At 42.8% G+C, this 22,921-nt stretch overlaps 3 protein-coding genes across 5 annotated transcripts in view; 2 read left to right on the top strand and 1 right to left on the bottom strand.

Moving 5' to 3' along the window:
• Positions 1-15,057, top strand: part of phip (pleckstrin homology domain interacting protein) — a 48,011-nt gene extending 32,954 nt beyond the window's left edge. The window contains exons 26-40 of one of the 2 annotated variants that reach the window (XM_034150388.1): positions 138-262; positions 626-708; positions 1,096-1,207; positions 2,910-2,971; positions 3,122-3,262; positions 5,148-5,268; positions 5,374-5,499; positions 5,818-5,893; positions 6,012-6,071; positions 6,191-6,343; positions 6,638-6,790; positions 6,901-7,112; positions 7,198-7,439; positions 9,873-10,010; positions 10,115-15,057. In XM_034150388.1, the coding sequence (XP_034006279.1) occupies positions 138-262; positions 626-708; positions 1,096-1,207; positions 2,910-2,971; positions 3,122-3,262; positions 5,148-5,268; positions 5,374-5,499; positions 5,818-5,893; positions 6,012-6,071; positions 6,191-6,343; positions 6,638-6,790; positions 6,901-7,112; positions 7,198-7,439; positions 9,873-10,010; positions 10,115-10,929 (2,619 nt within the window). In that variant the 3' untranslated portion in view covers positions 10,930-15,057. Of the gene's footprint in view, positions 1-137; positions 263-625; positions 709-1,095; positions 1,208-2,909; positions 2,972-3,106; positions 3,263-5,147; positions 5,269-5,373; positions 5,500-5,817; positions 5,894-6,011; positions 6,072-6,190; positions 6,344-6,637; positions 6,791-6,900; positions 7,113-7,197; positions 7,440-9,872; positions 10,011-10,114 lie in introns of both variants that reach the window. The other variant, XM_034150387.1, reaches the window with a different exon arrangement.
• Positions 15,058-16,288: 1,231 nt separating this feature from the next.
• Positions 16,289-19,027, top strand: si:dkey-261l7.2. Of its 2 annotated transcripts, none has more exons than XM_034150747.1 (7): positions 16,289-16,581; positions 16,863-17,011; positions 17,211-17,300; positions 17,681-17,769; positions 17,974-18,134; positions 18,233-18,349; positions 18,434-19,027. In XM_034150747.1, the coding sequence occupies exons 2-7, from the start codon at positions 16,887-16,889 to the stop codon at positions 18,542-18,544; spliced, it is 693 nt and encodes a 230-aa protein (XP_034006638.1). In that variant the 5' UTR covers positions 16,289-16,581; positions 16,863-16,886; the 3' UTR covers positions 18,545-19,027. The 2 variants fall into 2 exon arrangements, with proteins under 2 accessions (XP_034006638.1, XP_034006637.1); XM_034150746.1 differs by having other exon boundaries at positions 16,290-16,581; positions 16,778-17,011.
• Positions 19,028-19,044: 17 nt separating this feature from the next.
• Positions 19,045-20,397, bottom strand: irak1bp1 (interleukin-1 receptor-associated kinase 1 binding protein 1). The gene is made up of 4 exons (XM_034150745.1): positions 20,104-20,397; positions 19,614-19,695; positions 19,404-19,534; positions 19,045-19,324 (listed from the first exon to the last, which is right to left on the bottom strand). Exons 1-4 carry the CDS (start codon positions 20,382-20,384, stop codon positions 19,072-19,074), a joined length of 747 nt encoding a protein of 248 aa, XP_034006636.1. The 5' UTR covers positions 20,385-20,397; the 3' UTR covers positions 19,045-19,071.
• Positions 20,398-22,921: the final 2,524 nt, after the last annotated feature.

Raw genomic sequence — 22,921 nt, 5'->3', positions numbered from 1 at the left:
TACATACTACACAAATACTTAAAGAAATGCTATCAGTAAAGTGCTTTGGACTATGTTCCAATGATGTGATTTCTTTACCCGAGAGGAAATGATTTGTATTCATTTGCATAATTTCTTCTTTTATTTGTGGTCTACAGGAGCAGGAGTTGGTGAAGATAGTGGGCATTAAGTATGAGGTGGGTCTGCCCACTCTGTGCTGTCTGAAGCTTTCCTTCCTGGACCCCGACAGCGGCAGACTGACCGGAGGATCCTTCTCTATGAAGTAAGACCCCACCCTGTCTAAAAAGCTAGAAGATCAAGTGTTACAAGATGAACTAGTGTTTGAAAAATGTTGCTTGCTTCTGAAGCATCACAGCGCTACTGAAACTATTCTCCATAAATCTATGAGCTCGGTTTGAATGTCATATTTATATTCCTAATGAACTCAAGACAATAGCTATTAAAAATGTTATTTATTAATCCTGACTGACATTATAAAGTAAATGCTGTTATGGGAATGATAAATCGTTACTACAAAGTGTGTGTCTCATCTATTTTACACTGTCTTAATGATTCTTATTTATCTATTCTTAAAATGCTTTGTTGCAGATCTTGACTTATTGTGTATGTGTTTGTCTTGCTGCAGATACCACGACATGCCTGATGTCATCGACTTCCTGATTCTGCGACAACAGTTTGACAACGCCAGAAAGAGGCAGTGGAGTATAGGTCAGCCAGATGTTGCCTGTGTAGTTTCTAGGTCAAGTTTCTCAGTGTTCTGTTGCAACCATCTAAACGTGTGTGTGTGTGTGTGTGTGTGTGTGTGTGTGTGTGTGTGTGTGTGTGTGTGTGTGTGTGTGTGTGTGTGTGTGTGTGTGTGTGTGTGTGTGTGTGTGTGTGTGGTGTGTGTGTGTGTGTGTGTGTGTGTGTGTGTGTGTGTGTGTGTGTGTGTGTGTGTGTGTGTGTGTGTGTGTGTGTGTGTGTGTGTGTGTGTGTGTGTGTGTGTGTGTGTGTGTGTGTGTGTGTGTGTGTGTGTGTGGTGTGTGTGTGTGGTGTGTGTGTGTGTGTGTGGTGTGGTGGTGTGTGTGTGGTGTGTGTGTGTGTGTGTGTGTGTAGGGGACAGGTTTAGGTCGGTCATTGACGATGCCTGGTGGTTTGGGACCATTGAGAGCCAGGAGCCCTTCCAGCCTCAGTATCCTGACAGCCTGTTTCAGTGCTACAACGTCTGGTATGTTACTCTGTTTCAGGCTGCAGTTGAAAGCACTGCAAAATTGAATTTGATGTAATCAATCTATTTATTTGCATCAGCAAGGAGATTCACTCCTAAAACAAAGAGTTCCTAAGCCATACCGATGCAGCTAGCAACAAGTGCTCTGGTTAGCACAACAAGCCAATTCCATTGATGTATTATGATATTTTAATATTGAATGCATGTTTGAATGTATTCATCACCTTCAAACGACACAAAACAATGCAACATGATATATGTTAAATAAATGTGAGCCGCTCTATCGAAATCAGTCGGAAGTCGCAACGGCTCATTTCAAAATAAGCGTGGATTTGGGTAAAAAAATAGTTTTTCGGGGTTCGGGTGTTTTGTTTGATTTTAAACAAACAAAGTCTTGGCTTTCAGAATATGAAACTTTTATTTCCAAAATCTCATGATAAATACATTTTTGAAGCTTGTAAAGGGAAGATGACAGCTCTCACTCGCCACTCTGCTGTTCCACAGCGCCGCTCCCCCTCCCTCCGGCTGAAATTATGAATGTAAGGCGTATAGTAATCATAGATAACACGGCAGGGTCCGTTACAGTTTGTTTTCATCTGATTTCAAATAAACAAAGTCTCGGCTTTCAGAATATTAAACTTGTTTCGGATTCAGATGATAAATACAACGTTGAAGCTTGTAACGGCAAACACACACACACACTTGCGAGGTTCCCCCAGACCAGTAATCCAAACGAAAATATCTTCCCTCCGTAGTGTTTTGATCATTTGCTCCGCTAATAATCAATCAGATCGATGGATTCCAGAGAAGAGGAAACTTTAAAGGCCTTTTTCTCAAAATGATGACTCGGTGACAGTAATTATATAATGTGACATATTTTGCTTAATATTTGGAGTACAACAACAATCCTGATATCATTAGAAAGCTCCTCTTTCCAACGATGTATACAACTCAAAATGTGTCTTCGGGTCAATGCGACTGATTTCGATGGAGCAGGTCACAAATGTTCAATGCTACCCTACCATGAAACAAACCCTATAATGTGCTCTGTATGGTTCATAATCAACAAGCACTCAGTTACGAGGAAGTTAAAGAATACATGTGGATGGAAAGGAGATGAATCCACAGGGTTGAGAACAATTTCTTTTTTTAAGTTTGACTTTATCAATCACTCAAGTTGGCAACAGCAAAAGTGTCCTGGAATTGAATGAGTCTTTAGATTGTAATAATGAAGAATGTGAGAACCAATTTCATTAAAAAGGTTTACATGTAACAGGAATGTGTGTATGGAAATATTTCAGGCAAATGTAGAGAGATAGCTCCTTGCGATGCCACCGTTGACACAACACTGATTTTCTGCACAAACACCTCATGGATTGAATCATTGAAGAAATCGATGACAGATTGAATTTGACATTAATAGCAGGCCATCTAACACTGCCCTTTGTTTTGCAACGCTCTATTTTCATTGTCAGTGACATTCCAATTGTAAACATTAATGAGCATATTGTCTGCTTGTATTAGTTTTCCTTATCAACATGGAGTGCTGAAGATCACACAATATTTGAAAAGCCTCGTTAGAGAATGACACCCACTTTCGGCTGTGGCAGAGGGACGTCAGTGCTGGCAATACGTCATCTATCAAATAAAAAGCCTACAATGTGATTATGTTAATAAATCATATCAACTGTTTCCCATCCAGCTGGGATAATGGAGACACAGAGAAGATGAGTCCGTGGGACATGGAGCCCATCCCTGATGATGGTAGGTCACTGTAATACTCCCACACTTCAGTGAACACACATTTAAAAATATTCAATAGTCATTTATTTTATTAATTCAACAGTTTACAACTCTGATGTTGTTGGTTTTTGGGGTTTCTTTTTCTTTCCTGTGAAGCCACGTTCCCTGAAGAATTGGGCATGAGCGTCCCGCTGGTGGAACAGGAGCAGAAGGAGCTGCTGTACGTCCCTCTGGAGGGGGAGTGGGGCTGCCACACGCGCGCAGAGGAGTGTGAACGCATCATCAAAGCCATCGACCAGCTCTGCACACTCGGTGAGATGAAAAATCTAAAATGCATAATTTTCCTCTCTCCTGTTGAACTTTTAATTGATTGGATTTTGTGTATGTAGCTGAATCTTGGTGAAATCAGCCCTAGACATGTCAGGCTTCTCTGAAAATAATGGAAGTAAATGGGTCTCTGGTCTTGTGTTGCTCAGAGTGCAAACAAACAAACATTTGATAGACATTAGTGTCTCTTTTCAGAAACCATGACCCGGTTACTCAAGATAATCAGAAGGTGTTATTGTGAGCAATTTTACGCAGGAACTATTTTCTTTTTTTAATGAACTACAACTGTATCCCTGCACCAGTGGAAGGGTGCATTTACTGAGATAGATAACTTTACAACTCAGCTGAAGAAGACGTCATTAATGTTTACACGTCGCATTTTTAACAAGCCTCGCAAGTAAACTTCCTTCTACACGTAAATGCGTTTGATGGGTGAAGTTCGCTGGGAAGAAAATAGTTCCTACATGAATCTGCTCATGTAGGAACAACGTCCTGTGGATTATCATAAAAAACAGTTCATGATTTCTGAAAAGAGACATTGCCTTTTAGTTTTTCAAATGTATTTCAGACATCTCTATGGCATACTATCCAACACTAAAACAATCTAGAATAATAAAAATCATATGAAAAATATGTTTTGTTTAGTTTTTTTAGGGGTGTACTGTCCCTTTAAACCCCTGTGAAAACAAAAAGCCCTTATGTCAAAGGCAGGGATGTGAAGTAAGGCCACGAGGGCTCACTTCTCGTAAAGCAGGGCAGCATGACTCCACACTACATGAGTCACCGCTCTGAGTTCATCAGCAGGAACACAGCTCGTATGTTAAAAGGAACGAGCCGCTAACAAGTCGAGCCACAAATTGAGCTGCTTGCTAGAATTCCTGTTAAATGCTGTAATGCCATATAAAGGGATTGTATTACTGCAATCCTCTCAAACTGGTGTGAGGGCTCCCTCTAGTGACAGTCTGGGGATTAAACACAAGCTCAATAAATCCTTCTAGATCTCTCCCTGTTACTCCTACGCTCCGTGCTGCAGTCGGTTTACAGGACAGGCTTTATATAACTCTTTAGGTCCAGCTATATTTAGGAAATAATGCTCAGAATAAGTAGGAACATCTTAAGAATAGGGGATAAATGTGTGAGGCCAGTATTGCTCTGAAGACAAGTCAAGGTACTAACATTAGCACAGGTAGCATAGATGAATGTAAACAGATGTTATAAAGTTACACATAAATAACAGTCCTAAGTTTCCTGAGGATATTTATGTAGTAAGTTGCAATTCCATATATTAAAAAGATAAGAAATCCACCTTTTTAAGTGTTTACTAAAAGCATTCCCACAAGGTTTTGAACGTTTGGAAGATGCTTAGTGTTAACTGTTATATTTACAAGATAAGGAAAACGCTTGAATTCAACTCTACTCCTTGAACAATGCTTAGTGGTATTTCATCTACACAATCACTCCAAAAATACTAAAGATATTTTTAAAATGTTAAATGAAAAGATTCAAAAATATATTTGATGTCTCGTGGTGTCTCCCACCGGCCACAGAACAGGCAGGAGCTAGCTAAGTATTAAATAAGCATGTTTAAAACGTAGAATTTAAGTCAAAATGAGCAGTGACTGAGCTGAGTGCGTATAAAGGAAAATCCTTTCTTGTAACCGTTTATTTAATTAGTAAAAATGTGATGATAAATGTTCCTAGAGTCTGGAAAATGTTGGTTTAAGTTACCTTTAAAATGCTTAAATCATACTCTTTAAAAGCTGGACGAAGCCTGTCAGTGCTTGTCTCTTACAGCATATTTGTTTCAGTAAACATCTTCACTTTCTTGTGCTTTCTCTTATCTTTCATCCACTAATTCTCCCCCCCTCAGATGTGGCAGCACCATTCGCCTTCCCCGTGGACCTCCAAGCTTACCCCACCTACTGCACGGTGGTGTCTTACGTCACTGATCTCAGCACCATGAGAGAGAGGCTGATGAACCGCTTCTACAGGTACCTCACATCATCTGGTTCTTGAGTCAAATAAGACGCATGAACAGTGTGTGTGTACGAGAGAGAACTAAATACACACTCAACACGTTTGCGTTTCCTTTGCAGACGCCTGTCCTCCCTGATGTGGGAGGTGCGTTACATCGAACACAACGCTCAAGCATTCAACGAGCCCGGAGCGTTCATCGTCACCACCGCCAAGTTTGTCTCTGACCTCATCCTGCATTTCATTAAGTGAGTATACTCAATTCATCCTGGGGTGGCCGGATGAGGTTTTGGGATAGTTGCTCCATTAAAAGGAATATGTGCTGTATATAAACATAAGAAGTTATAGTCAAATCAAAATATTTCTATTAAATATAAGAAGGAATAGACAGATGTTATTACAATAGACAACATAAATAAATATGTGAATACAACAATATGTACAGCGGTGTTATAAAGATGTGGCTTGTATTAACACCTATATTAACACTTGTAAAAAAAACTTCTATTTTTCCACACATTTGCGCAAAGTAATTTCTGCTCTCTCGTTCTTTTTTTCTTCTTCAGGGACCAAAGCATGACAGACATCATGCCCCATTATAAAACTATGAAGAAGGCCACCTTCTCTGACTCCGAGGACGAGGTGCGTTTGTGTATCTGCATGATTACACGCAAATGAAATGACAAGTTGGAGGCTTGGAGGGAGATTACAATATGCTGTAGGTAACCTTTGTATCATTCCCTCTTTTCTATCTATCTAGGATGATGAGGAGGAGGATGAAGATACCAATACTCCTGGAACATCCACGAGAAACCATAAGGTAACATCTGACAACATCGTGTGTTCTCAATTGTTCACATTAGTAGTTGTCCCGAGTCTGCTTGTATTTGCCAGTGAAATCTCTTCTCTTCACTCATATTCTTTTCTTTTTTTTCGCAGGGTCGTCGACCCACGCAGCGGCAACTGCGAACGCGCCCCCCTTCATACGACCCTCATGCGTGGAAGGGCCGCTGTAAGGAGCTGCTGGATCTCATCTTTCAGTGTGAAGACTCGGAGCCCTTCAGAGAACCTGTGGACCTACAGGAATACCCCGTACGTGCTCTTTTTGTTTTTCTTTATGTGATCTCAGTGTAGCTCAATGTACATTTCCATTGGGCTCGGGTTCATTTGCATTTTCTATGACCTTCTTTTGGTCCTTGAATCTAGCTATTCAGTCGGCGTCTGGAAATCCGTTTTGCTTTTGGTTCAGTCTTTTCCCCCGGCCCATTTCAAAGTGAAACCCCAGATCTCTAATTCCTTTTCCCCCGCTTCTTCTCCCCGGCTTATTTGGTTCTCGTCTTTTAAACCTGTAATTGAAATATCCAAACTTCTCTCTTTCGTTCTCAGGACTACCTTCAAATCGTTGACTCGCCAATAGACTTCAGCACCGTCCTCAAAACGCTCAAAGAAGGAAAGTACCAATCTCCCATTAAGCTCTGCAAAGACGTCCGGCTCATTTTCAGCAACTCCAAAGCTTACACACCCAGTAAGAAGTCCCGGGTGAGACACGCACACACAAACACACACACAATCCTTACATCCAGGGTGCTTTAAGCAAAATGTACCATGAAAACATCAATTAAATAACTTGTCCTTTATTTATTCACCAGATCTACAGCATGAGTCTGAGGCTCTCGGCTCTGTTTGAGGAGCACGTCAGCTCCATCCTGGCCGACTACAAGGCCATCCATGGTCTGACAGATAAAATGACCAGGCAGAGCACCGACAGACAGACGAGACACACCACGGACAGACAGACACGGCATGCAATGAAGCGCAGGAGGAGGAGGAGTGAATCTCCAGCAAGCAGCACGGCATCCAGGTAGAACACCGGACATCTCATTTGAGGCTCTTGCTTTGTGTAGATCTGGTTTTTTATGTATTCTTTCCTTCCATCCTACCTCTAGTCCGGAGAGGAAGAGACGTGTATCATCCAGGGTGACTGCGAGAAGGGAGCCGTCGCCGCCCCCTTCACGGCCCCCCTCTCTGAGACAGATCGTCCCCGCCAAACAGCCCCCTCAGCTGGTCAACGGGAAGGCAGACAGTCCAGCAGCTGGACGAACACGGAGTGCGGCACGCCATTCTACACACTCTCCACCCTCCTCATCTTCATCACATAACGCCACTAGCAGCACTCCGAGCGCAGCAGGTGAGATCACTAAAGACATGGAAATGTAGTCGTTTTGGAAAATACATTTCATTGCTTCCTTGCTCAAATCAGATGTGCAACTCTGCTATAGCTACTGTAGCCCGGCAAACTAACAGTGACAACAAGACTCTTGAAAATAGCAAATAAATAGTCCGGCAAGTAGTGCCCTGTAAGACAACTATGTGTTATTCTTATACATGATTTGAATTTGTTATAAGATTTAAATAGCGCCTTTCATGGGACCCAAGGTCGCTTTACAAGGAAAAACAGGAGTAAAAACAAACAAACAAAACAAAAGGCAGTCAGACAATTAGTCAGACAGACAAAACAACAAATAAATTAGGGGCCGAAGGCCTTGGCAAACAGATGGGACTTGAGGGCCCTTTTGAAGGCGTCAAGCGTGGGGATGTTGCGGATCTCCGCAGGGAGAGCGTTCTAGAGGGTGGGGGCTGCCACACTGAAGACTCGGTCCCCGAAGGTTCGCAGGTTGGTCCGGACGGTGGTGAGCAGGCCAGAGTCAGAAGACCACAGGTTCCGGGGTGGGGCATGTGGGCGGAGGAGGTCCGATAAGTACTGGGGGGCATGGGCATGGAGGGACTTGTAGGTAAGGAGGAGGACTTTGTAAGTTATGCGGGACTTGACCGGCAGGCAGTGGAGGTGGATTAGGGTGGGAGTGATGTGCTGCCACGGCTTTGTATGTGTGAGTACCCTGGCAGCACAGTTTTGAACATACTGGAGCCTGTCCAGGGTTTTGTTGGGAACCCCAAACAGGACACCATTGCAGTAATCCAAGCGGGAGGTGACGAAAGCATGGACTAGGGTTCTGCAACCGACTCCGAGAGTGACGGCCTGGCAATGTTCTTTAGATGGAAAAAGGCAGATTTGGTGACAGACTTGATGCCAGTGGCGGCGCCAGATATTTTCTTTTGGGGGTGCTGTGGGGTAGCTTGACATTTCATAGAGGGTGCTCAAACATTTAGGGGTTCCCATCAATGTCCCGGGCGCTACAGTTGAATTTTCTACCGCAACAATCCCCACGCATATACACAGTGTACCCGCGACAGTTACAATGGAGGCTCGATAGTCAGCTCACGGCATATAGGTGTAAGCAGGGGTAAAGTGCTATTTATTACAAGTGGGGGGTGGACCTAACATCCTCTAGGGGGGTCCGGGGGCATGCTCCCCGGGAAGATTTTTTTATGGATATTTTACTAATCACTCTCCCTTTTAAACTGTATTCTTGTTTTACTGCCATATAGTATTTCATACCTGTTTTTCATTTATGCTCTTTTTTTTATACCTATAATGATCATATAAACGTGTGCCTCAGAAATACTTATTTACATTAATCGTGACCAAACCGTTTGAGACCCACTGAGATAACTTGGACTAAAGTTAACTATCTAAACACTGAGAGAGTCCTTTACTTCACCTGAGCTGAGGTTATCTGAGACTCTCAGTCTGACAGGAGAGAGTTCTCCCTCCACCTTGTTGTTGAAAAAGCTCCTTATATCCGTTAGCATAGCTAGCACCAGATGCTAACCACAACGATCTCCGGTACGGTGCGCGCTCGCTCTCTCTCTCGCTCGCGCACGCACACAAAATGGCTCGTGCCTCACACACACACACACACACACACACACACACACACACACACACACACACACACACACACACACACACAGAGCAGAGCTTGAAGGAAACACAGAGACCCAGAAGTAGGCTACTTGTACTGTACTGTAGCATATTATTTTCGAATCAATCCTTTTTCAAATTATGAATTTCACACATAAAGAATAAAAAAGACATACATTTCTTGGGGGTGCTTAGGGGGTGCTATGGCTTTCCTGGGGGGTGCTTCAGCTTCTAGCGCCCCCCTGGCGCCGCCACTGCTTGATGTGGGAGTGGAAGGAAAGGGTGGAGTCAAAGATGACACCCAGGTTGCGGACTTCAGGAGATGGGGACGAAGTCACCAACCTTCTGGAGCAGCGCCTTGGGTGCCACAACCATGGTTTCCTGCTGTTGAGTTTGAGGAAATTGGACGACATCCGGGTTTTTATGTCGTGCAGGCAGTTGACAAGAGACTGAGGGGGGGAGCTGGGAGGATGGAGTAGTGCTGAGATATATTTGGGTATCATCAGCATAGCAGTGGAAGTTGAGTCCATGATGGCGGATGTTATGTTATGTTAAACAGTAAGCTTAAAGGGTGCTGGTACGCAGTATTTGTTACATTCTAAAAAAGCCAGGCAAGTTTTTTCCCCCTGTTTTTAGTCTTTATGCTAAGCTAACCAGCTGCTGGCTTCATATTTACCGTACAGGCATGAGTTGGCTATCCATTTCCCCTCCAACTCTTGACAAAAAAAACAATGTTTATTATCAAGAATTGAACACATGTAAGATGTTAGACAATATACTTCTTTTTTTTGCATATAGAGTCTACTCGCTCCTTGAGGGCTCACACCTCTGTGTCAGCAACGCCACCGGCTCCTGAGAAGCCCTCTCCGGCAGCGGAGGATAGCAGAGGAGGAAGCACCCGGAGGAAACTCAGGACTCCTGTACGACTTGCAGCTGGTAAGAGAAGTGACCATGTAGTGCTTAGGTTAAATATGAAAGTCATAAGATACACATGTAATCTCACATGCCTTCTTTTATTTTATTTTGCCCTGTAAATAAAGGCTCTCCTGCTGGCCCTCCAACCCAGAGCACAGTCCACCTGAATGGCCACGGTAGTCATGTGACCCTGGGAGTGGGGAGGCGGGGGCGTAGATCCAGAGTGGAGCCACCAGTGAGTCCTCCAGAAGTCACGACTCCAGAGAGCCCTTCCAGACCCCGGGGCCGCCCTCCCGGCAAGAAGAAAGGCAGGAAGAGCAAGCAGGACCCGGAGGAGGGGGGGAGGAGAAAGAACCGCAGAAGCTCCACCCCTGATGATGATCCTGATCAATCAACGGGGGACGAAGGCGGGGCGTCTTCAGCGCAGGAAACATCCGTGCTGTCGGACTCTGGCATGCCGTCAACGCCTAGGCGGCGCGGTCGGCCCAGAGCGGTAAGAACTGATGAAGCCCCGCCCCCTGAGGAGAGGACTGGGTCCCCTGAGCCCTCTATGCTGAGGAGGAGCAGCAGGAGAGCCAACGAGGAGGTCACTCCTCCTTCGCAGGCGGCCACTCAGCGACCCAATCGGAGAGAGTCTTCACAGGGAGAGGGAGAGGGAGAGGAAGAGGAAGAGGAAGAGGAAGGGGAAGAGGAAGAGGAAGGGGAAGAGGAAGGGGAAGAGGAAGGGGAAGAGGAAGGGGAAGGGGAAGCGGACAAGGCGGGGGGGTCCATGCGCACACGTAACCAGGGGCGACGGTCCGCCTGGTACGTGGAGGAGGACTCTGAGGAGGAGCAGAGGCAGCTGCTGTTTGAGGACTCGTCAATCACATTTGGCACATCCTCAAAGGGGCGTGTCCGAAAGCTGACGGAGAAGGCCAAAGCCAATCTCATTGGCTGGTAACAGAGCAGATACACAGGAAGTCAGGAGGAGGAATCTGCAGTAGATTTCTCGCATCAGAGGAGGCTGAGTAGACGGAGTCATGATTGAGAAATGCATCCGTGTGTGTGCGTCTGGGGAGCTGCTCGTCCAGCTGCTGCTATTCATAACCGTGGCGATGAAGACACACAACAGCGCACTTATCTGTCCACTCCTCCTAGCTCTGGGCCCAGTGAGCACATCGCTCCACTGAAACGATGGCTTTCTGACAACGCATGTTCATCCTGTTCCAACTCGTCCTGCATTATTGGTCCATGTTGGATCCCACAGGAGCCCACTGACTCCCCTGCTGGTGGTCTCGTTCCTGTCCAGTGAACCACTCTTCACCTCCGTCTGCCCTTAAACACTGTTGGTGTCAGACCGGTCTAAACAGTAGTGGAACGGTTTTAGTACTTGAAAAATAATCATGAGGAGAGCTGGATGTATCTTACTATTTCCTGAGTTTCTCTGGTGGGAAGGTCATATGCCAAGCAAGATGAAATTGTTGGTGACGGATTACAGACAGCTGGCCCGACAATGTCTTTTCCCCACCCCCCCCCCCTTTCTTCTTTGTTCTCGCTTTTTCTTTTATACGACCCTGCCCCTTTCTGCTTTTTCTAAGATTTGTACGTGATGATCGGCTCTCTGTTTCGGAAGTCTTACACACCGGTGAGCGTGTCCGTCTGCGCTAAAATACCAAATGGTGTACCTCTGTTGGTACTGTAGATCTGTAGGTTTTGTTTACTGGTCATGTGTGTGCCTGTGTGTGTGGGGTGTTCATTTTTTGCATGTTATTTAGAAAGAAAAAGCATCTCTTTTTTTCTCTCCTAAAAGCAGTTTTTACTGCGAGGAGGAGAAAAGGGATGGAAGGGGTCATTTATACGTCTCGTTAGATCATGTTTTAAAGAGTCCTCAACATTAGCAATACCTTGTGCCTTTATGTCTTTGGTGTGTATGTGTGCGTGCGTGTGCATGTGTGTATATGCGTGCTTGGCCTCTGCCCTGCAAAGTACATGTGCCTGTATGTGTACGAACAAGTTGTGACTATGCGTGTTTGTGAAATCGGAGTGTGCGTGTTTTTATGACACAACTGAGCGCGTCATTCACTTTCAGCATACAGTTTGATCGTTGTGAAACCTCTCAAAGAAATGTATTTATAGCAGTTAAAAAAAGACTTTACTGTTGTTGTAAAACCATTATCCATGTCAATATATTATCCTATAACCAACACGTTTATACCGAAGGTACGGCCAGGGGGGGGGGCTTTTGGGGGGACTTTGAGATACACTTACCACAGAGCGGTTATCAATGCAGTCGGCGGGAGGGAGTGACCCTGTGTATTTAAAAATATTTACATATGGAACTTTTTAAATGTTGATATGTTTTAATGGTGACCACACACATGCGCACACACATCCACACACAATTCTGTCTCGCATGTTCTAGCACTTTGTCAGGCCTGGAGCAAACAGGATTGAGCCAGGTCAAACTGGATCGGAAAGCCGAGAGCAAGTCGTATTTTCATCTTTCTGATTGTGTGCCTTCGCTACTCTGGCATATTTAATACTCGGTTTCTGCTTTCGGGCCTTTTTTCTGTCTTTTCTTTTGACTTGCTGATTCTGCTCGACTTCCTTCACCTGACAGGCGTGTATAACGAAAGAGAAAAGACTGGAGACAAACATATTGGGTCGCTCGATGGACTGAATTTGTGAAGATGGCGGCATACGCAGTACAGAAAGCTCAAATCAGCCACTGGTGTTGTTGGTTTGGGGAGAACTGGACCGTACCATCTATATACCCCTGGTTCATTTCATTACTCTTTTTGTCACATAATATTGAACGTATATCTCATCTGTTTATCGTTGTTTTGTTGTTATGGATGCCAAATTCTGTGTTTTTGGGCACTGAAGTTTTAGTACATGGCTTTTGAATGTGTTTTATTTTCTGTCTTTTACATATAGTGTGTTTTCTGTCGGTCAGGACCACCATTCAGTGGCTAAATCTGTCGAGTTAGAATGGTTACTGTCAATTATACAATTAACCATTTTTCACTCAGTCTGGCTTATATTTACTTCACAAAAGATTTGTTTATATTGTGTATATGAAGAGTTTTATTCCAGATGGAGAAGCCTAAAACATCTTTCTTAACAAACGATTATTGGCATGGTATAAATACTATTGTTGGGGGTGTGCATTTAAGATAGAAAGTTAATGATCTATACCCAGGAAAATATATATTTTGTGGGAAAAGAAACTCTTTGTGGGCACATAAAGGTTTTGGATCTCAATATCAATATAATCATATTTACATATATGCACAGATTATTATTAGCAGATTGTGGAAACAAGATTTTAGACCCAGGCTTCTCAAACGTTAGGGATGAGCTCAAACATACACAAGCCAACTTAAAAAAACTCATGAATTCAAGTTGTTTGCCGTATTTTACTTAGATGTTCACATTTTGAAACCAGAACAATTGATTAGCTTATCTTGCCCGTACATAGCAGCCCAGTTAAAGGAGTACTTCACCCCCAAGATCACTTTTTGTATATCAGACTCTCACCCTGGGTTACCTTGAATTCTTGTTGAAAAATGGTTTTCCTTGCATGCCTCCATGGTGAACAAAAAAATCTAATATGGAGAAATGTCTCGATTTCTCTGAAGTAAATTGAAGCCGGCTTTAACAAAATGAAATGACATTAAAACATCAGCCTACAAACTCTTCTCGCAACTTGTGCAGTATAAAACAAGTCTCATCCATCCAGTCTTATGCTCACTACTACCCAAACACACATAACTGCTAAACTGTTATATTTAATGCACTTCTGCCAAACAGCCTCACTTTTGTTGTTGTTAAACGATTTGCTTTAAAGGGGCCCTAGTTTCTTTTGGTGGTTTTCCTTTCCTGTAGTGTGTAATATCATTTTTGGTGACTCCATTGGACTCCTTTGTTTACTTTTGTAACATAGTGACATCACTGTGTTACACTAGCGCTTCTATTTGCTGGTTTGCCAACACATTGTACGTGATTGTATAAGGGGCGGACATCTATAAATGGTTCACCAATCACAACCGCTAACCAATCAGAGCAGACTGTGCTCTGGTTTCAGGTGATAAGAGGTGCAGCACTGACAGAATGAGAAAATGAAGGAGCTTTTTGAACATTAAAGCATGGAAACATGTCACAGTAGAGGCACAACATACAAACATGAACCTGTAAGTGAGCATAATAGGGCCCCTTTAACTCATCAGGACTTTTCTCCATTCTTTGATTATTTTCTTTCACCGTGGAGTCATGCATGAAAAAAGTTTTCGTTGATAATTCTAGCTAACACAGGGTTAATATTTCATTAATAAATGGTCATTTTGTGGTTGAAGTTTTTAATAAGATGATGCATGGAGATGTTTTGTTTCCCATTAAAGTTATTTTGCTATCGCCTCATTATCATCAGATCATGCACATTACCTGTATTTATGGAATTTGTCAAAGTTAAAGCGTTGATTCATTACTGCTGGTTACCTTACCCTTGTTAGTAATAATGTACATCCTCTAATAATGTCATAAATGCCTTAAAAGCAAGTCACTGGTTTGTAAGCATCAGTTGGTGTATTCCCACTTGGATATAACCGAAATACTACTTTTTGGAGACATTTTAAATCAATGATTCAGCAGTTTTATCAGCCCTTTTACTCTACCTGTACTGGATTTTGAGGCTCATGTACACACATTAACCGTGGGGCTGTGCTATAATGAGGGACAAAGTTGTTCTGTTTGTGGCTTCTGATTGGATAATAGTTTGGTCAGAGGTCAAAGGTCACAGAGGGTGTGTGAAGTGGCTGCATGTGAGCCATGATGAGAAAGCTTTTTGGGATGTTTTATTACGTTTTTATGGGGATGTGGGACAGGAAGGGGGAAAAGGGGGCGTCAGTTTCACGTGAACGGGTCAAAGAGGATGTCTTTGTTAGTTTGTATACTTTTATATATAAAAGGATTTAATGCAAAAAAAATAAGCATTTAAAGCTAGAATGTATGTGTAGGGAAGTACTGCTGTCCTGTTAGTTCATACCAATATTTTAAGTAAATAAACAGTAGTGTTTCCATATACATTTTTCCTCCCTGTTGTTGATTGTGTTATTTATTTCCCTGACAGATTTTATTATTCTACCAAAACTCAAATTATTCTCCACATTAAGGCTTCACGTTTATTGGATATTTTTCTAAATAAAAGCGTATGTGGGTTTTTTATTTCTGCTTTGTTCTCTCTAAAGTAAAACTATACAAGGCTTTAAAGATCAGTTAATTCTGTCGCACACACAACTCTCCCACCTCATGTGGCCTTTCTTATTTCTCTAATTTCTCCTCCTCGGTCCTGCGGTAGTGACCCGGAAATGGTTTTCGGCGCGCCATGTTGAAGGACATCTCATTTCTCTAAATGCACATCAAGGATCGAGCGTCGAGGAGGCTCTCTGGGGGAGCTATAATCGAGGATACACTGATGGGTCCTCCACGGATGCATTTCCGGCAACAGTGATGTTTAAAAGAGTCGTGATGCACGTCCGGACTTATCTCAGCCAATGACAGCTCTGCATGCATCCCCTGGATATTATTCTTCTATTCTATATATGCTTTCATCGCGACGCGATGTTTACAGTGAGAACAGCTGTGAGGTCGTGCAGAAAGCAGAGCAGTGTGTATAATATATATCACTCAGTATAACAGGCCTACATTACTCTCTTTATTTGTATGCTTTAGTTTAGTAGATATCTACAAACAAAGAGTCGATATTTGTCTAAAACCATTTAGTGCTTCACATAATAAAATACAGCCTGATATGCTTTAGGAGCTGAACGCAACATTTAGGAACTAAAGTGGGAAAAGTACTGCGGTGTGAACGGGCCTATTGTAGGGGGGGGGGGGGGGGATATATCCAGTCTCTGATAGTATTACGTTATTTGTGCTGTGAGTGCTCTCATACTTGTTTGATTCTGAAATTGTATATATTTATATAAATATATGTGTGTGTATGTCCGCATCTGTAGCCTGTTATTGTCTCATTATACCGCACTGTGAATGAATTAAAAGTAAATATATAAGTCATCATGAACACAGTTATGTCCATCAGACAGAGCAGAGGGCTGTGCCTCCTGTCATCATTAATGGACGTCTCTTTAAAATGAAAAGGAGAGGATTTCTCTAACCGCCTGCTGCTTCCCCTTTTCTTTCCTCGGCTCCTCCGCTCGCATCTCCTGTGGGCGGGACTAAGACACGAGGATAGGAGTCGAGGAGGGGAAATGAGTGAAATGAGAAAGGCCCATGATGGTTTTGAAGCGAAACTACGGGACGAACCAGTTCCCGCCCGCAGCTCACGCCTCTCTGTTTCGGCTCATCCTGACGTGGCGAGCCGCTAGAGGACCGCCGGTCCCTTCGTGGTCTGCTGCGATTGGACAAACTACCTGTTTGGCGATATTGACGATAAATGTAAATACACGCAGGTGGCAACAACGGCATGGGCGAGAGCTTATGTAAATAAAGGAGAAGTGAAAGCCTGTCACTGTTTCAAGGCGCAAACAGCCTCTCTCCGACGCAATGTGTGGCAGATAGGCTAGTTGGAGAAAAGACTGGATTTGTATTCAAGGTAGGCGTGATAACTGCTCTTATCAGCAACTTTTGACAAGTACATGCATTTCCTCGAGGTTTCTGCAGTGCCATATGTTGTTTATGGAGGTTTCACTGTAGCCTATTTGAAGTTGAACCAAATGCCCGCCAATTACAAACACACAGAACATGTCTGTTACAGTATAGAAACGTTTTTGGTGTGTTTTCTGTTAAAGACATGGCTTACACGTCAACTTTGGACTGATTTGGGGTCCAATAGCCTACGTGCCACATCCACCTGACTCCCGTTTCCGTGTCCAGGCGGTGACACCCAGCTGCGCAGCCATGCCTCAGCTCACGCGCCCCGCGGTGCTGCAGCTCGTGCTGCTGCTCTCCGCTGTGCCCGCGCAGTACCTCATCTCGCGCTGGAGCGGCACCACGGTGACGCAGCGCTACCACGCGAGCGCACGGTAGGATCCATCCAAGACTGCGTCAGTGTTCCAGGGTGTTATCAACTTTGTATTGGGCAGAAAAAGTATGTGGTGTTGGGAAATTAAACAAAGCTTGTTTATATGTAAAGTATAGTCACTAGTAATAAATATGGTAAGACTACTGCATCCAAATATGACCTTTTCAGTGTTTGTGTCTATAATAATCATGTTGTTTCAGGTTGCTTAGAATTTGGAAAGATTTGAGAACATCTTACCTCAATGGCACGGCATGGATGGACTGGGCAGACCAGCAGATGTCCAGAGCCAAGTGAGTATGGGATATTTTGCAATCAAAAGGGACTGTGATTATAATAATCATAGACTTTATTTATAAAAACACCTTTCAAACAGACTAAGGCATTGCTTTAATATAAAAACATAACACATGTCATACATATAAGAGAATGCAATGTGAACTAAAAGCTTTTGACAACTTGACACATACAACAAAGATAAACACACAGAAAAAACATAAATACATTCACAAAGCCAATTTTTTTTTAAACAATTTGATTGAGACTAAGACATGCTATGACAAGTGATGTTCAATTGCATTATCTAAAGTTAAATCTTTGTTGCAATAGAGAAACAAATGAACAGGATACTCTTGTTAATGTGCATACTAACAATATGTTTTGCTTCCCGAAGGTCTTTAGTCGGATTGGAAGAGGAAGAGTTAAAAGACTCGCGCCCCATAGAGACCATGCTTTTAGACAATGACCTGGAATTCTTTGGAGGTTTGTGTCTACTTTATATTTTGAAGGCTTTAATCAGTGCATATATTCAGATTTCTTTTGTAAGGTAAATCATCTGGAGCCTGTTGCAAGCAAATGAGTAGATTGATGTTTGTGCTTCACTGTTCAGGGAAAAGTTACTGTGAAAAAAGTGAAATGTGCTAAAACTACATCACAGGATTTTCTTCTTGTTCTTTAACTCTGCAGCCTCCAAGAAAGTGCGCAGCCCTCGTCCTCCGTATGTGTTCCTGCGTGTTGGAGACGTGGTGATGGAGAGTAAGGGCCACATGGTGGGGGTGGTGGTGAGCTGGGACTCTGAGCTGCGAGCCCCTCAAGAATGGGTGGACAAAGTGTATTCAAACTCTGAGGTTAGCAGCTCTTTGAAAATCATTTCCTTCCTTATACATTCTGGACTTATTTATATAATTGTTGGAAAGTATAATTGTCACTATTTGTATGCATGCAGGTCCCCAAAGCAGAGAATACGCCTCATTATAAAGTGCTGTTCAGCGGGCCTGGATCCTCCTCTCTGTTGGTAGCATACTTGCCTCAAACACAGCTGATGCGCTTCACTGGGACACGGGTATGTACTGGAAAAGCACAGCACATTAACGCCCACAATCACACACTTTTACATACGTTTTGACTCACTCTCGGATGTTTCTAGCCGGAGATTCCCACCTTGGAAAACTACTTCACACATTTTGACGGGGAGCGGTTCGTCATGCAGCCCTGGCTCAGCGAGATGTTTCCAGAGGACGAGAAGGAGGACAAATGACTGCTCAACTGCATGTGGGATCAAAGAGGTGACAATGTTAGCAATGCTAAAAACAACAGAGGATTGGTGGCTATCGCTTCCTAGCCACGGTTTAATGCTAGCTACACTTCCTCTGTTTGTACCGGTTTGTACCAAGGTGTTTCGGAAACCTCTATCAGTTTTCAAGTTCTTTTTTTTCTCCAAGATATCTACTTGAGTCAGTCAATCATTGCTGAAGTAAGTGCAACATTTGAGCAAAATGAGGATCATTTTAGAATCCCTCCTTGCCTGATCTTGATGTGAGGGTGTCTTTTGAAATGTAATTTACCTTTTTATTTCTTTGAGATGTACAAATACAAAGTGTTTTAATTTGATGTGCAACTGATTTTAAATTACAGCAAACGCTTAAAAAAAAAAAAATCTGTTTACAAGACAGTGTTGGCTGAGGAAGGAAAAACAACCTTGAAAAACTGCACTTTAGCAATAAAAAATACTTTAAACTGTGACGATCCTCTCTTTGGTTTCATGAGTCAGTGAAATGATTGTGTTTAGAGTTTTTTCCTGCTCCTGTCTCTGAGGCTGAAGGAGACAGACACCCGTGAGGAGGCTCTGATATTGGGAATGTGAGGAAGGGGTGCAGAATCCCGGCATCTGCCTCCATCTTCCTCATCCTCACTCCTCCACTCCCTTGTCTCCTCCTCCCTGACCTGAAGGGGGGGTCCCAGAGTTTGCCCCAGGAGCTGACTGACCTCGCAGGCCTTCTGCTGAGCATTTTCAACCGCTGACACACACGCTCGCCGCCTAGAGAACAGACAAACACACCACTTACAAATAGTCTGTAAAGATATTAAACTGATGATAAAATGTGTGTGTTGTATACCTCATTTGACTCAGGCTTTCAGCACTGTGGAAGAAATGTGGCGTTCCCACACAAACACTCTTGTCCAGCTTCTCCAGCAGGACGCTACACACTCGCTCCATCTTATCAAAATCGGAGAAAGTGACCTTGACCTGTGGGAACAAAACACATGTAGAGTCAGTGACAGTTTAAGCAACATTTGGATCATTAGTGTTTATCTGAATACTCCACCTCTGCTTCCATGTGATACTGTTCTGCCTCCCGGTGGAGAAACCTCCTCACTGAGGTGTCTCTTTCACTGACACCATGTTGTCTAAGCAGAAGGAATTAATGACAACTGATTATATTCACTGCAATATAGGTTATGGTGAAATTAGCAAAAGTACAATCACATCTACATTTTAACAGCATACACGAATTCGAAATACTATATGAACTGCAAGCTTCTTGCCTTACCAACTATGCTTGTGCCTGTGGAAAAACTAGTAATATTAAATAGATAATACTCCACGACTTAATTCTATGCCACTTTATACTTATTTTTCGACACATTCCGGAGGGAAATCGATACGTTTAGCCACATTTTGCTACGTCTCCTACTCAACAACTTTGTTTAGTAGTTCGCTGAAGTTGTTATTACAAGAGTTACAGCCAGTTAAGCTACTAGCTAGCTTACGGTTTGCTGTTTAAATTGAATAGTGTATAATGTGTATGTTCTTACCTGACACTTTGTAAAATGTACTCAAGTCTCCGTGTTATGCTGTTGGTCACCTCGTTGACGGACTCTTTGCTGTTTGCCACACTGACCCGCACAGACACTCGGTCCGCCGGGCAACAGACCTCCGCTGTTCCCGTGACCTGAACCTCCCGAGCCTGGTTAACGTTGCCTGGGTTTTGGCTATTAACTGCTCGCATTTCGAAGCCATGCTCCTTTTCCTTAGCGGCGAATTCCCGAGCAGCAGCCGGTAGAATCTCAGCGAAAACTCGGCTCTGATTCTCCATGACGGACACACAAACCAACTTCCCGCTGCTATGGTAATAGACGCAATGCACCTTGGGATTTGTAGGCCATACGCTACGCTTGTGTTACACTGTCCTTAGTTAATAAACCTATGATCTCTCTTGGATTAGAACAAATATAGGCTATAATGGTGAAAATATAAACCTTATTTTATTAAATCATTATTTTTTGGATACCATTCTACTTTTTGCAAACGTAGCCTATGTATTGTTCATTTCTTTACACGCCTCTCTATTTGGCCTCGGATGTCTAGGTTGGACGTTTCTGGCTATATCTGAATATTTATTGCAAATTGTAAAAGGTGTGAAGCTTTATAATGCTGTTTGTGATAATGATTTGGTTTCACTGCATGACGTTTCTGCAGCTTGATGATGGTCACGTGATTCAGGTCCCCCTTAAACACACCTGTGATTTGGTCTCCTGATGAGCCAACATTACGCATGCCCAAAAATACTGACAGAAAGTCACATTAAATGTCAAGCTTTAAATACGTCGGCCCAGGGCTGAATTTGTCTGTTTACACATTGTTTCTAGACAGTTTATAAAGGTTGCAAACCTTCGGAACTATTGCAGGAGATATTTCATTTTGTTTGAGGATCGAGGCTAATAACAAATCAAAAAGAGTAACAAACAAAGTGTCCTAAGATTCAACCGAAGCTATGGTTTGAACATAGTTCCGCCATTGCAGAAACATATGCCCTCCGACCAGTGATGTGTCGGTCGCGAACGAGCCGATTCTTTTGAACGGCTCTTTGGTACGAACGAGGGGAACCGAGTCGTACTTGGTGAGAGCCGTTCTTGTTATCGTTCAATCGTTGGTCCGCACTCACTGCCTGCCAAAATCCACTCACCTTTTAAAAAGCTTGATTTTGTTCCCCAAACGTATTCTGTGAAGACCCGCCCCTACTCTGATTGGTAGGTTTCAGCACGAGGAGTGAGATGGGGTTGGTCTTAACGGAGAGAGAAGTCATAACAAGTGGAACAGGACAGGTAGACGACGTGTTTTTCGGATGGAAAATGAGCCAAACGCGAAAACGCAGCAGCATTTGGATGCACTTCAACCAAAACCCAGGCAGTGATAAAGCGCACCATTTGTAAAGGCAAAATATCCTTTAAAGCAGGGTCAACAAATAATCTCCATCGCCACTTAAAAACACACTATCTAATATTAAGAGTTGCGTGAATTTCATTCAAGGCAAGGCAACTTTATTTACTTAACACATACAGAGGGTAAATTCAAAGTACATTCACTGACATGAATGACATGGATATGGCGCCACCTTGTGTCATGTTTACAATGCCGATTATTGACATTAGGTCTGGCAATACAGTCAATCATTATCCTGGTGATTATTTCGCAGATAAACCTAGTAACCCCGCCCCCTTTTAAAAAACGGCTCTTTTGAACGGCTCTTTTGAACGGCTCTTTGAAAGGAACGGAGCCATAAGATCCGGCTCCCTTCAAAGAGCCATAATTCCCATCACTAGGCTCCGACCCTCAGCATGACAATTCAGGTACATTCTAACTTTTTAAGAAAAGTGTGTTGACTATAGCCTATTGGTTATTTCTTGGTTCCAAACGTTTATGTTTCACGTTCTTTATCTTCTTGCTCAAAATAAATGGTCGAAAGCTTGGGTGAAAAGACAGACAAGCACTAGGTTGCAGGTAGGTCGCTATTTCTGTTAAAAACACAAAGTAATTGCAACACTATCAGGCCTACAGTACAGAAACAGTTCACGTCAGGCATTTTGAAATGTAGGCCCAACTAGCATGTGGGCATTTGGTGGGTATTCAGCCTATACGTGTTTGGAAACATTTATTTTTGTTAAATTTCACCCATAAATGGATGTGTCTGGCTCTGCTCAAGTTGTTTAATAATAATAGAAAATAGTCTACACAGGACAAATAAGTAAGCCACAGCAAAAGTGTATCAACATTTTACTTATTTATCTGTATCATCAGCTCACATAATATTGCCTTTTATATACAGGTATGTGTTGTAAATATATTGGTTCCATTTGAATACATATTTTTGTTCGACTTGATAGTCAAAGTTTTCGAAATAATACAGTACAAAAAAGTACAGGATGTATTGGCATTATCACTGTTTGGTCAGCAGATGGCAACAAAGTACCACATAACAGCATAGAAACAATATGGCAGAGCATTTGAAGTGATGGGATAAGTACAGGCCTGGTCTCTTTGAAGTTACTTGTCATAACCATCACATACTTGATTTTTGGTAATAATGTATTCAGTTTATAGCGAATCATATTGTGAGTATCAATACGTTTCTCACTTAAATGTATACATTGATAGTGGTTCTTAATGATTAGTGAATTGAGTTTAATGGCCTAAGCAATGCTATAATAGTCAACACTAAATCAATTATCAAACAAAATGTACTGTCAGTTTCTCTTGAGTTAGTTACACAAATATTGATTTGCATGAAGAGAAGATATTCGGCCTAATGTATCTCATTAATCCGTCATAAGATAAGATATACTTTATTGATCC

Source organism: Trematomus bernacchii, unplaced genomic scaffold, assembly GCF_902827165.1.
Source record: "Trematomus bernacchii unplaced genomic scaffold, fTreBer1.1, whole genome shotgun sequence".
Taxonomy (NCBI): Eukaryota; Metazoa; Chordata; class Actinopteri; order Perciformes; family Nototheniidae; genus Trematomus; species Trematomus bernacchii.
Note: the sequence above shows the minus strand (reverse complement) of the source record. Positions and strands in the feature narration are given on the sequence as shown.